At 40.2% G+C, this 12,845-nt stretch overlaps 1 protein-coding gene across 1 annotated transcript; it reads right to left on the bottom strand.

The window, feature by feature from the left end:
* Nucleotides 1–462: 462 nt before the first annotated feature.
* On the bottom strand, nucleotides 463–11,228 carry LOC308075145 (nucleolar protein 56-like). Its single transcript, XM_080414796.1, has 24 exons — nucleotides 11,207–11,228; nucleotides 10,325–10,510; nucleotides 9,993–10,050; nucleotides 9,437–9,522; nucleotides 9,166–9,232; nucleotides 8,853–8,918; nucleotides 8,302–8,387; nucleotides 8,031–8,097; nucleotides 7,715–7,782; nucleotides 6,982–7,067; nucleotides 6,712–6,777; nucleotides 6,395–6,460; nucleotides 5,852–5,937; nucleotides 5,202–5,315; nucleotides 4,840–4,992; nucleotides 4,027–4,219; nucleotides 3,181–3,247; nucleotides 2,868–2,933; nucleotides 2,136–2,221; nucleotides 1,867–1,932; nucleotides 1,553–1,620; nucleotides 1,047–1,132; nucleotides 778–843; nucleotides 463–527 (listed from the first exon to the last, which is right to left on the bottom strand). Exons 15-18 carry the CDS (start codon nucleotides 4,922–4,924, stop codon nucleotides 2,919–2,921), a joined length of 360 nt encoding a protein of 119 aa, XP_080270922.1. The 5' UTR covers nucleotides 4,925–4,992; nucleotides 5,202–5,315; nucleotides 5,852–5,937; nucleotides 6,395–6,460; nucleotides 6,712–6,777; nucleotides 6,982–7,067; nucleotides 7,715–7,782; nucleotides 8,031–8,097; nucleotides 8,302–8,387; nucleotides 8,853–8,918; nucleotides 9,166–9,232; nucleotides 9,437–9,522; nucleotides 9,993–10,050; nucleotides 10,325–10,510; nucleotides 11,207–11,228; the 3' UTR covers nucleotides 463–527; nucleotides 778–843; nucleotides 1,047–1,132; nucleotides 1,553–1,620; nucleotides 1,867–1,932; nucleotides 2,136–2,221; nucleotides 2,868–2,918.
* Nucleotides 11,229–12,845: the final 1,617 nt, after the last annotated feature.

Here is a 12,845-nt window from a genome sequence, read left to right as displayed (position 1 = left end):
TTGTTTCAAAGTCAAGACTCAAACAAGGCATGGTTAAAAAGTCACATCATTAACACTGTGGTGTTAAGGATATCAACATTAGAACTCTCGTCACAAAGGGGGGGGGAATCCAACAGCATAAATGTTGTTGAAAAATTATGAAAATGTATGGCCAAGATTGTGTCTATGACTCAACTCAGTAGTCAGATCCGATAAGAGTCTCATCAATAGATGATCAGTTTCGGGATACTCATCATTGTCAAGCAATAGACAATCGGCATGATCATGACACCCATTTGGGTGCGTTAAGATAAATGTCATCCTTACACATGAATGATAGTGGGTCAAGACAAAATTGGCTAAGAATGCAACCCTTATGCCTCAGATTGTAGTGCATGTTAAGTATTCTCGTGGTAAAATGTATGAGTAAGAAGGTCCAACGGGATGCATCCTATAGTATTTTAATGCATTGATAATACTGACGTTTATTGCGGTAGAAGTTTCCAGAGATGTTAATGCCCTCACATCTCCCACCACCACCTTGAGGCCTATAGGGAGGGAAGAAACAAAAAGTCTCTTAAAAATACGATGGACAAGAAACATTTACACTTATTGATGACAGTCAGTCTCAGATGGTAGTCCATGAGTTTTCTCATGGTCGTTAAACTCAAGCCAGTCGAGTAGTGTAATCATTGACAGACAATTCTAGAGCAAAACTGCGATAACAAAGTATTTATTATAATCATTTTCAGTTCAGCCACGGAAGCGAGATTGTCTAGCTGCAAGTCAGTTGCCCACCTTGTTATCCAGTACTTTGCAAGTGGGCTTCAGGTGCACAATGCAGATGGATGAGGTTTCTTTCCTCTGTAAAATACATCAATATTAGGTACAGTAGCCAACAGCAGACAACACTTAAGTAAATGGCATGTCTCAGACAAGTGTATCGTTTCAGAGTCAAGACTCAAACAAGGCATGGTAAGGTTAAAAAGTCACATCACAGACACCAGTGTTAAATATGTTTCCGTTTAATACCCTTTGGGTTATTCTCGGTTGGAAGATTAAGTCACCTTGTCATACAGTGTGGGAACACCATGGAACACCTTCAGTCCATCCAGTGCAGCCATTCCTCGATTCATTTTGTGAGGGAGCATACCTGTTTGAAGGCAAAGAAAGGAAACATTAGAACTGTCACAAGAAAAAAATCATCCAATTACACAGATCCAACATTATAAATGTTGTGAAGCTTATTTTGAAAATGTATGGTCAAGATTGTGTCTATGACTCAACTCAGTAGTCAGATCCGATAGAGTCTCATCAATAGATGATCAGTTTCGGGATACTCATCATTGTCAAGCAATAGACAATCGGCATGATCATGACACCCATTTGGGTGCGTTAAGATAAATGTCATCCTTACACATGAATGATAGTGGGTCAAGACAAAATTGGCTAAGAATGCAACCCTTATGCCTCAGATTGTAGTGCATGTTAAGTATTCTCGTGGTAAAATGTATGAGTAAGAAGGTCCAACGGGATGCATCCTATAGTATTTTAATGCATTGATAATACTGACGTTTATTGCGGTAGAAGTTTCCAGAGATGTTAATGCCCTCACATCTCTCACCACCACCACCTTGAGGCCTATAGGGAGGGAAGAAACAAAGTCTCTTAAAAATACGATGGACAAGAAACATTTACACTTATTGATGACAGTCAGTCTCAGATGGTAGTCCATGAGTTCTCATGGTCGTTAAACTCAAGCCAGTCGAGTAGTGTAATCATTGACAGACAATTCTAGAGCAAAACTGCGATAACAAAGTATTTATTATAATCATTTTCAGTTCAGCCACGGAAGCGAGATTGTCTAGCTGCAAGTCAGTTGCCCACCTTGTTATCCAGTACTTTGCAAGTGGGCTTCAGGTGCACAATGCAGATGGATGAGGTTTCTTTCCTCTGTAAAATACATCAATATTAGGTACAGTAGCCAACAGCAGACAACACTTAAGTAAATGGCATGTCTCAGACAAGTGTATCGTTTCAGAGTCAAGACTCAAACAAGGCATGGTAAGGTTAAAAAGTCACATCACAGACACCAGTGTTAAATATGTTTCCGTTTAATACCCTTTGGGTTATTCTCGGTTGGAAGATTAAGTCACCTTGTCATACAGTGTGGGAACACCATGGAACACCTTCAGTCCATCCAGTGCAGCCATTCCTCGATTCATTTTGTGAGGGAGCATACCTGTTTGAAGGCAAAGAAAGGAAACATTAGAACTGTCACAAGAAAAAAATCATCCAATTACACAGATCCAACATTATAAATGTTGTGAAGCTTATTTTGAAAATGTATGGTCAAGATTGTGTCTATGACTCAACTCAGTAGTCAGATCCGATAGAGTCTCATCAATAGATGATCAGTTTCGGGATACTCATCATTGTAAAGCAATAGACAATCGGCATGATCATGACACCCATTTGGGTGCGCTACGATAAATGTTATAAAGGCTCATACCACCTTATTTTAAATATCCAAGACAAACGTTGGCATTTGTTAAGAATGCAACGCTTAAGGTCCTTACACACCGGCGAATATGCGAATATACGCAAAATTCGGACTCGTTCCGAATAATTAAAAGACGCTTTTCCGCTTCGCGAGACTGATGTGGACGCCCAGCATTGACTTTATAAGGTTTAAAAAAATAACGTATTTATTCGCATGAAGAATTCGCCCCGGTGTGTAAGGACCTTTATGCCTCAGATGGTAGTGCTGGTAAAGTAGTCTCATGGTCAACTCAAATTTCTCAGTAAGCAGGTCAAACAGGATGCTTCCTACACGATTTGAATGTAGGATGCATCCTACAGTATTTGAATGCATTAATAATACTGACGTTTATTGCGGTAGAAGTTTGCAGAGATGTTAATGCCCTCACATCTCACCACTACCACCTTGTGGCCTATAGGGAGGGAACAAACGGGTCTTAAAATTTCGATAGACAAAAACAACATTGACACTTACTGGTGACAGTCAGTCTCAGATGGTAGTGCATGTTTTTTTTCATGGTCGTTAAACTCAACCAAGGCGAGTAGTGTAATCATTGACAGACAATTCTAGAGCAAAACTTCGATAACCAAGTATTTATTATAATCATTTTCAGTTCAGCCACGGAAGCGAGATTGTCTAGCTGCAAGTCAGTTGCCCACCTTGTTATCCAGTACTTTGCAAGTGGGCTTCAGGTGCACAATGCAGATGGGATGAGGTTTCTTTCCTCTGTAAAATACATCAATATTAGGTACAGTAGCCAACAGCAGACACACTTAAGGGTAAATGTAATCATGTCTCAGACAAGTGTATCGTTTCAGAGTCAAGACTCAAACAAGGCATGGTAAGGTTAAAAAGTCACATCACAGACACTAGTATTAAATATGTTCCCGTTTAATTAACACTGAAAACAGTCTGTGACATGCAGCTCGCTAAAAAGTGTGGGTTGTCACTCCCGACAGGATCCGCAGTGTGGATTTGTGCCAGCACCACAGGTTTATGAGAGAGCTTAATCTACCCCCCTGTGTTAGACACCAAGGACGCTCATCAGTCCATGATGGTCTTAAAAAGGGGCTTCACATGGTTTTTAACATGATCTTAACAGTTTAACATTTTATATCATGGCTGCTCAACCATGACCAAAAGTCTTTAAGACTCTTAACAGATGCCTGTCCCAATAGTGCAGCCCTGCAAGCCAACAGCTGGCAAAGCAGATGTGTAGGGGCAGAGAATGATGTCTTTCCCTTTTTGATACAGCCAGCACTCTAGGGTGTGCCGTTTGTGGCAAGCCCTGGGAGGTTGCTTGAGGGCCAGTCTGCTTCCACTGGCAATTTTTTAATACAAAAAGTGCTGATACTAATTTTATTTAGTGACCCCAAACAAAGTGAAATGTCACTTTAAATACCAGTTCAACTTTTTATGCTCTACAACTGTATACCCCTTCAGAGTTCAGACTGACTAGAATATTGAGTTTGACCCATTGGTCCGATGGAAGCCCAGCCCCTTACCGGACACGCATGGCAAAGGTATTGATGTCCTTATCCAGCTGGTCTAACAGAGCGATGGATTGGATGATCATGTTGTCAGCTCGGTTGACGTTGAACTTGGCTCTCGAGTAGCTGTGGCCCAGACCCAACTGGGCCTTGGAGGCAGCCTCGCCGGTCAGCCCCTTCACGAGGGAGTGGAAGTGCAGACGCACTCCTGAGGAGGTGAAGACCACCACAAAATGTAGTTAAGCGTCACGTGATACAAAGCCAGGGACCAGTGTGTTCACGCTGGCTGTTCAGACTTTCAGTATGAACCATCAGGAGGAGTCAGGGTCAAATGATAACATCACAACAGCCCAGGCCATTTAAAATCACTACCAGCATGTAGCCGGTCACAATCCTTCAGATAACATTGTTACCAACATTAATACATTGTCCATTTACCGCTTCAGCCATAAAGTGTACTGAAACATTCTACCTTCCAGTTAGTGGCCCATTATTAGTTTACATTTTCTCCCATGTCATCAAAATGTTAACCAAAAGAAATTGCCAACGTCTGCTTAACATCTTTGTGGAACCATGGCCGTGCAAATTTTGTCAATAACACTTATTCAAGAACCATTTTATCATGACTTTAAATAATGGCCTAAAAGTCAATAACCCAACTGACAAATTAAGTCTTGGATTAATATATTCAAGACTTTGCCTTCATACTGTAATCGCCTGCATGAAGCTTATAAGGATTTTTTTTCCTACTAAATAAGGTTAAGAGTTGATTGAAAATGGACCAGCTTCTTAAAATGCCAATGGCCTTGTCAAAAGCCTTATCCTCACCTCTAAGGATCTCCAACACTACCCCACCAGTCTGGATGGACAGACCCAACTCTTCCTGAAGCGCTGCATCTGAGACACCCAGCATGGCTTTCTTCTTACCAGCCTTTGGCAGGTTGGTCTCCAGGAACAACTTCAGGTCAGCATGAACCACACCTGCATGGAAGAGAGGACAATAGCAATATAATAAGTATAATTAGTGGTGGTAAGGCAAATAAAAACCTACTCCATGTAAGCAAGTAAACTCATGATGTTCAGAGATATAGGATGTTGTCAGCACAGTCATTCAGGGGATTGACAGATTATATTGACATCATTACATCATTGAGCATGTCTGGCTGGCTGCTCACTGAAGGAAAACGTACCTTCAGAAATGGCGTTGATGTTTTCTAGAGCGGCTTGGGCAGACTTGAAGGGAAGAAGGCTGCCAGGCTCACCATGCCGTTGAACTTCCCGATATTAAGGGCACTTTCCTCGACCTAGAAAAATACATGTTGAAGGGTTACGCATTTGCACATTCATTCCACCAGGGGTCAGGTAAAGTATAACGATGATTTCACCTAATTCAAATTTAGCTTCTTGCACCAATAAAATAGGTTTAAAGGAACTAATTTGTCAGTGTGCGGTATGACTGGGCAATCAATCAAAAATATACAGGAACAAAACATTAGAACCAACTTAATCTTGCTTATATAGAGTAAGTTACTAGAGCTGTTTTTTTCTTCTTGTACATTCTGTATGTATATAGACAAAAAGTAGATTTTTTTTATAGTCCGCTAAATAGATTAGTCTGATTAATAACCACTTAACCCTGTGTTACTCAACAAAACAGTGAACTATTTTAATGTCCAGGTCAGCTCATGATGTTCAGATAATAGGATGCTGTCAGCACAGTCATTCAGGGGATTGACAGATTATATTGACATCATTACATCATTGAGCATGGCCAATACTGTTATTTTTTTATCTCATTTTAATACCCTTTGGGTTATTCTCTGTTGGAAGATTAAGTCACCTTGTCATACAGTGTGGGAACACCATGGAACACCTTCAGGCCATCCAGTGCAGCCATTCCTCGATTCATTTTGTGAGGGAGCATACCTGTTTGAAGGCAAAGAAATCAAACATTAGAACTGTCACAAGAAAAAAAATCCACTGATCCAACATTATAAATGTTGTGAAGCTTATTTTGAAAATGTATGGTCAAGATTGTGTCTATGACTCAACTCAGTAGTCAGATCCGATAGAGTCTCATCAAAAGATGATCAGTTTCGGGATACTCATCATTGTAAAGCAATAGACAATCGGCATGATCATGACACCCATTCGGGTGCGCTACGATAAATGTTATTAAGGCTCATACCACCTTATTTTAAATATCCAAGACAAACGTTGGCATTAGTTAAGAATGCAACGCTTATGCCTCAGATGGTAGTGCATGTAAAGTAGTCTCATGGTCAACTCAAATTTCTCATTAAGCAGGTCAAACGGGATGCTTCCTACATGATTTGAATGTAGGATGCATCCTACAGTATTTGAATGTATTAATAATACTAACGTTTATTGCGGTAGAAGTTTCCAGAGATGTTAATGCCCTCACATCTCACCACTACCACCTTGAGGCCTATAGGGAGGGAAGAAACAAAAAGTCTCTTAAAAATACGATGGACAAGAAACATTTACACTTATTGATGACAGTCAGTCTCAGATGGTAGTCCATGAGTTTTTCTCATGGTCGTTAAACTCAAGCCAGTCGAGTAGTGTAATCATTGACAGACAATTCTAGAGCAAAACTGCGATAACAAAGTATTTATTATAATCATTTTCAGTTCAGCCACGGAAGCGAGATTGTCTAGCTGCAAGTCAGTTGCCCACCTTGTTATCCAGTACTTTGCAAGTGGGCTTCAGGTGCACAATGCAGATGGATGAGGTTTCTTTCCTCTGTAAAATACATCAATATTAGGTACAGTAGCCAACAGCAGACAACACTTAGAGTAAATGGCATGTCTCAGACAAGTGTATCGTTTCAGAGTCAAGACTCAAACAAGGCATGGTAAGGTTAAAAAGTCACATCACAGACACCAGTGTTAAATATGTTTCCGTTTAATACCCTTTGGGTTATTCTCGGTTGGAAGATTAAGTCACCTTGTCATACAGTGTGGGAACACCATGGAACACCTTCAGTCCATCCAGTGCAGCCATTCCTCGATTCATTTTGTGAGGGAGCATACCTGTTTGAAGGCAAAGAAAGGAAACATTAGAACTCTGTCACAAGAAAAAAATCATCCAATTACACAGATCCAACATTATAAATGTTGTGAAGCTTATTTTGAAAATGTATGGTCAAGATTGTGTCTATGACTCAACTCAGTAGTCAGATCCGATAGAGTCTCATCAATAGATGATCAGTTTCGGGATACTCATCATTGTAAAGCAATAGACAATCGGCATGATCATGACACCCATTTGGGTGCGCTACGATAAATGTTATAAAGGCTCATACCACCTTATTTTAAATATCCAAGACAAACGTTGGCATTTGTTAAGAATGCAACGCTTAAGGTCCTTACACACCGGCGAATATGCGAATATACGCAAAATTCGGACTCGTTCCGAATAATTAAAAGACGCTTTTCCGCTTCGCGAGACTGATGTGGACGCCCAGCATTGACTTATAAGGTTTTAAAAAATAACGTATTTATTCGCATGAAGAATTCGCCCCGGTGTGTAAGGACCTTTATGCCTCAGATGGTAGTGCATGTAAAGTAGTCTCATGGTCAACTCAAATTTCTCAGTAAGCAGGTCAAACAGGATGCTTCCTACATGATTTGAATGTAGGATGCATCCTACAGTATTTGAATGCATTAATAATACTGACGTTTATTGCGGTAGAAGTTTGCAGAGATGTTAATGCCCTCACATCTCACACCACTACCACCTTGTGGCCTATAGGGAGGGAACAAACAGGTCTTAAAATTTCGATAGACAAGAACAACATTGTCACTTACTGGTGACAGTCAAGTCTCAGATGGTAGTGCATGTTTTTTTTCATGGTCGTTAAACTCAACCAAGGCGAATAGTGTAATCATTGACAGACAATTCTAGAGCAAAACTGCGATAACCAAGTATTTATTATAATCATTTTCAGTTCAGCCACGAAAGAGAGACCGTCTAGCTGCAAGTCAGTTGCCCACCTTGTTATCCAGTACTTTGCAAGTGGGCTTCAGGTGCACAATGCAGCTGGGATGAGGTGTCTTTCCTCTGTAAAAGACATCAATATTAGGTACAGTAGCCAACAGCAGACACACTTAAGAGTAAATGGCATGTCTCAGACAAGTGTATCGTTTCAGAGTCAAGACTCAAACAAGGCATGGTAAGGTTAAAAAGTCACATCACAGACACCAGTGTTAAATATGTTACCGTTTAATACCCTTTGGGTTATTCTCGGTTGGAAGATTAAGTCACCTTGTCATACAGAGGGGGAACACCATGGAACACCTTCAGTCCATCCAGTGCAGCCATTCCTCGATTCATTTTGTGAGGGAGCATACCTGTTTGAAGGCAAAGAAAGGAAACATTAGAACTCTGTCACAAGAAAGAAAATCATCCAATTACACAGATCCAACATTATAAATGTTGTGAAGCTTATTTTGAAAATGTATGGTCAAGATTGTGTCTATGACTCAACTCAGTAGTCAGATCCGATAGTGTCTCATCAATAGATCAGTTTCGGGGTACTCATCATTGTAAAGCAATAGACAATCGGCATGATCATGACACCCATTTGGGTGCGCTACGATAAATGTTATAAAGGCTCAAACCACCTTATTTTAAATATCCAAGACAAACGTTGGCATTTGTTAAGAATGCAACGCTTATGCCTCAGATGGTAGTGCATGTAAAGTAGTCTCGTGGTCAACTCAAATTTCTCAGTAAGCAGGTCAAACAGGATGCTTCCTACATGATTTGAATGTAGGATGCATCCTATAGTATTTGAATGCATTAATAATACTGACGTTTATTGCGGTAGAAGTTTCCAGAGATGTAAACGCCCTCACATCTCACCACTACCACCTTGTGGCCTATAGTGAGGGAAAAAACAGGTCTTAAAATTTCAATAGACAAGAACAACATTGACACTTACTGGTGACAGTCAGTCTCAGATGGTAGTGCATGTTTTTTTTCATGGTCGTTAAACTCAATCAAGGCGAGTAGTGTAATCATTGACAGACAATTCTAGAGCAAAACTGCGATAACCAAGTATTTATTATAATCATTTTCAGTTCAGCCACGAAAGAGAGACCGTCTAGCTGCAAGTCAGTTGCCCACCTTGTTATCCAGTACTTTGCAAATGGGCTTCAGGTGCACAATGCAGCTGGGATGAGGTTTCTTTCCTCTGTAAAAGACATCAATATTAGGTACAGTAGCCAACAGCAGACGCACTTAAGAGTAAATGGCATGTCTCAGACAAGTGTATCGTTTCAGAGTCAAGACTCAAACAAGGCATGGTAAGGTTAAAAAGTCACATCACAGACACCAGTGTTAAATATGTTCCCGTTTAATACCCTTTGGGTTATTCTCGGTTGGAAGATTAAGTCACCTTGTCATACAGTGGGGCAACACCATGGAACACCTTCAGTCCGTCCAGTTCAACCATTCCTCGATTCATTCTGTGAGGGAGCATACCTGTTTGAAGGCAAAGAAAGGAAACATTAGAACTGTCACAAGAAAAAACATCCAATTACACAGATCCCAAATTATAAATGTTGTGAAGCTTATTTTGAAAATGTATGGTCAAGATTGTGTCTATGACTCAACTCAGTAGTCAGATCCGATAGTGTCTCATCAATAGATGATCAGTTTCGGGATACTCATCATAGTCAAGCAATAGACATTGGCATGATCATGACACCCATTCGGGTGCGTTATGATAAATGTTATAAGGCTCATACCACCTTACATTAAATATCAAGTCAAGAAAACATTGGCATTTGTTAAGAATGCAACGCTTATGCCTCAAATGGCAGTGCATGTTAAGTATTCTCATGGTTAACTCAAATTAGTCAATAAGCAGGTCAAACAGGATGCTTCCTACATTATTTGAATGTAGGATGCAGCCTACAATATTTGAATGTATTAATAAAATAAATACTGACGTTTATTAGGGTAGAAGTTTAGAGATGCCTCACATTTACACCACTACCATCTTGTGGCCTATAGGGAGGGAAGAAACATAATAAATAACATGGCTTTAAATGTCGATAGACAAGGACAACATTGACACTTATTGGTGACAGTCAGTCTCAGATGGTAGTGCATGAGTTTTTTTCATGGTCGTTAAACTCAACCAAAGCGAGTAGTGTAATCATTGACAGACAATACAGCAGACAATTCTAGAGATCAGCAAATGTGTTTAAAGGAAATAGTCAGGTGTTACAGTCACAGGACATGCGTGACGGGAAGATTCATGCGTCATCTACAAGCTCACCTCTGACAGTTAGTCCTCTAGAAGAGGTTACTATAGGAGCTCTGAAGTGGTACGGTTCTCAGCAGGGATTGGTGTTCATCCTCTTAGACAGGTACTTGAATCAAACCTTCACGTACCCAGCAGTACCCGATTAGTCCCAGGAGCAAGACGCCCAAGTAGATGCCTTCTGCCATCAAGCAGCAGAACCTACATGGAATAAGGTCACATTAGTCAGAATAATGACAGACATAACCACTCATTGATGGGCATGGTTTCCAGCACAGCGTTTACCAGCATAATGGTGCACAGAGCATCAGAACGTTCTTTAAATAACAATAGGTGCTGGTGCACTTGTCAAGTCTATTATGTCCACATTGCATATTATTAGCATTCGTTTTGTTCTGAGGTTTGACTGCACATGGACAAAACATATCTTTAACCTAGCTCTAGCCCGTAGCATTAGGAGTTCTCTATAACGCTATGGACCAGAGCTATCTTTAGCCCAACCCGACACCATTATGCACGAAACAAGACACCTTTCACCACGTGCTGCAAAGTAAGACATGCCAATAGTCAACTGACCCAAATGCAATGTCTGAGTAACAAATGTACTCAGCTTAAGATAAATTAAAGTCAGTGTACACGTACAGTCTGTGCACATGGTAGGTATACATTAAATCCACACTGGGCCTGAGGCTAACGTTAGCCAGCTAAGTTCTACTAGCTAGTGTTGGTTCTACTCAGTTAATACTAGCTGTCCAACACACATAATCCATGTCTTAAGAATTCTTGCAAGTCGCGTCAAGCAAAACTGCGATAAGCAAGTAATTATTATGATAATAGTCCTTAGTTTAGCCACCAAAGGGAGACAGTCTAGCTCTAGCTGCAAGTCCAGTTACCCACCTTATTGCGCTGGATCGCCATGATGTGCTCAAAGAACGATGCACGCGGGGTTGGCCCTTATTATAGCAGGGTTTCAGCGGACATGACGACGTCTTTACTTCCTAAAGTCATATATCATTACAAAAAATTACCCTCTAACGCCACCTTGTGGACAGGCCATAGAGCTAGAGATAGCCCTGTCCCAGAGGCGAACGGGCCTTTTGCGTGTTGTTGAAGGCAAGGGGCCGGGGGCCCACACCAAGCGAGGGGCAGACAGGCACAGACGCATCGCGGCACAGATGGCTGTGTAGTTGACGGACAACGGATGCACGCTTATGAGAAACAGTTGCGTGCATTAGCGCAAGATGAGGATCAAGGAAACATTGAGTCTAAATGTCCAGTTTGCTAATTCACTATTACGACTACTTTTGTATTTTACATTTTTAATTTCTCTAAATAAAGAAAACATTGAGTCTAAATGTCCAGTTTGCTAATTCACAATTATAGTATTTCTCTAAATATTATAAACTTTCAAATATCATTTATGAAAAGGCTACAGTGAAGTCTGACTGACGTTTCTTTTTTTACTCTCTTGGTGTGGGGATTATCTGGCACATGTATGTATCTGTTATGAAAGAAGAGAAATTGAAACGGCTATAGTCCATGGGAAACCATAAACCTACATCTAAATGAGTTGCCATATTTACATTTCCTTACAAATCTTTATAAAGCTATACATTTCAGGGATGCATAGTAACATTGAAACTCCACAAGGCCCGTTCGCGGCAGTGCAATTGTTCCGACAATTGCACTGCCGTGCGAGGGCTCCGTCTTTAGTCAAAATAAACAAAACTACTTCGCTACTCACCAAAACAAAGCCTGTTTTGTTTTGTTGAAAGTCTATTCTCCAGGGTGGGAAGTCTCTCAAGACCCCACCTTCTCTGTATAATACACTTTTTGGGCAGAAAATAAAATATGTCCACCAGACGGAAATTATTGTATTTACTCCACTGCGCCCTCTACAGATCTGGTCAATGGTAATTTATATCGACCAGATTAGATCTGTAGAAGGCGCAGTGTAGTAAAATAAATAATTTCCATCCGCTCTGGACCAGGGCTAGGATCGATAGGATAGGCATAACTTGCTGTTTCTTCTATTTCATTACTTCAATTTGATTTTGTATTTCATAATTTTGAATGGACTTTGAATATGAAATGTGCTATATGAATAATCTTGCCGTGCATTTTTTCCCCAGGTAGTGTGATTACATAAATCTAGTGTATTTGTAAACTATTAAACTGAGATTATTGAAGTCAGATGAGTTTAAATGAATCATCACCATTTTTATTATATCCTGGCCAGTCTGTAAAAAGGTTTATAAATCAGCTTAACTTTAACATAGCAATTTTGCTTAAAGTTAGTCATGCATTTAAGATAGGTAGTCTGAGTGCACTGGCTTGTTCTAATTCATGATTATACATTGATTGACTGAATACTTTATTAGACAGAAATGTAAACAGCACGAGGTATAGTCAGACATATGGGCTAAAAGGATAACACAAAAACGTCCTGGGGACTTGTTTCCATTGTGGTCCTATCCTATGTATTCAATTAATCAACATAGCATACAAATAACACCAAAATACAATATCATCAACA

The sequence above is a fragment of the Gymnoscopelus braueri genome (assembly GCF_963280865.1).
Source record: "Gymnoscopelus braueri genome assembly, chromosome: 19".
NCBI lineage: Eukaryota > Metazoa > Chordata > Actinopteri > Myctophiformes > Myctophidae > Gymnoscopelus > Gymnoscopelus braueri.
The sequence above is the reverse complement of the archived record's forward strand: the minus strand, read 5'-3'. Positions and strand labels throughout refer to the sequence as shown.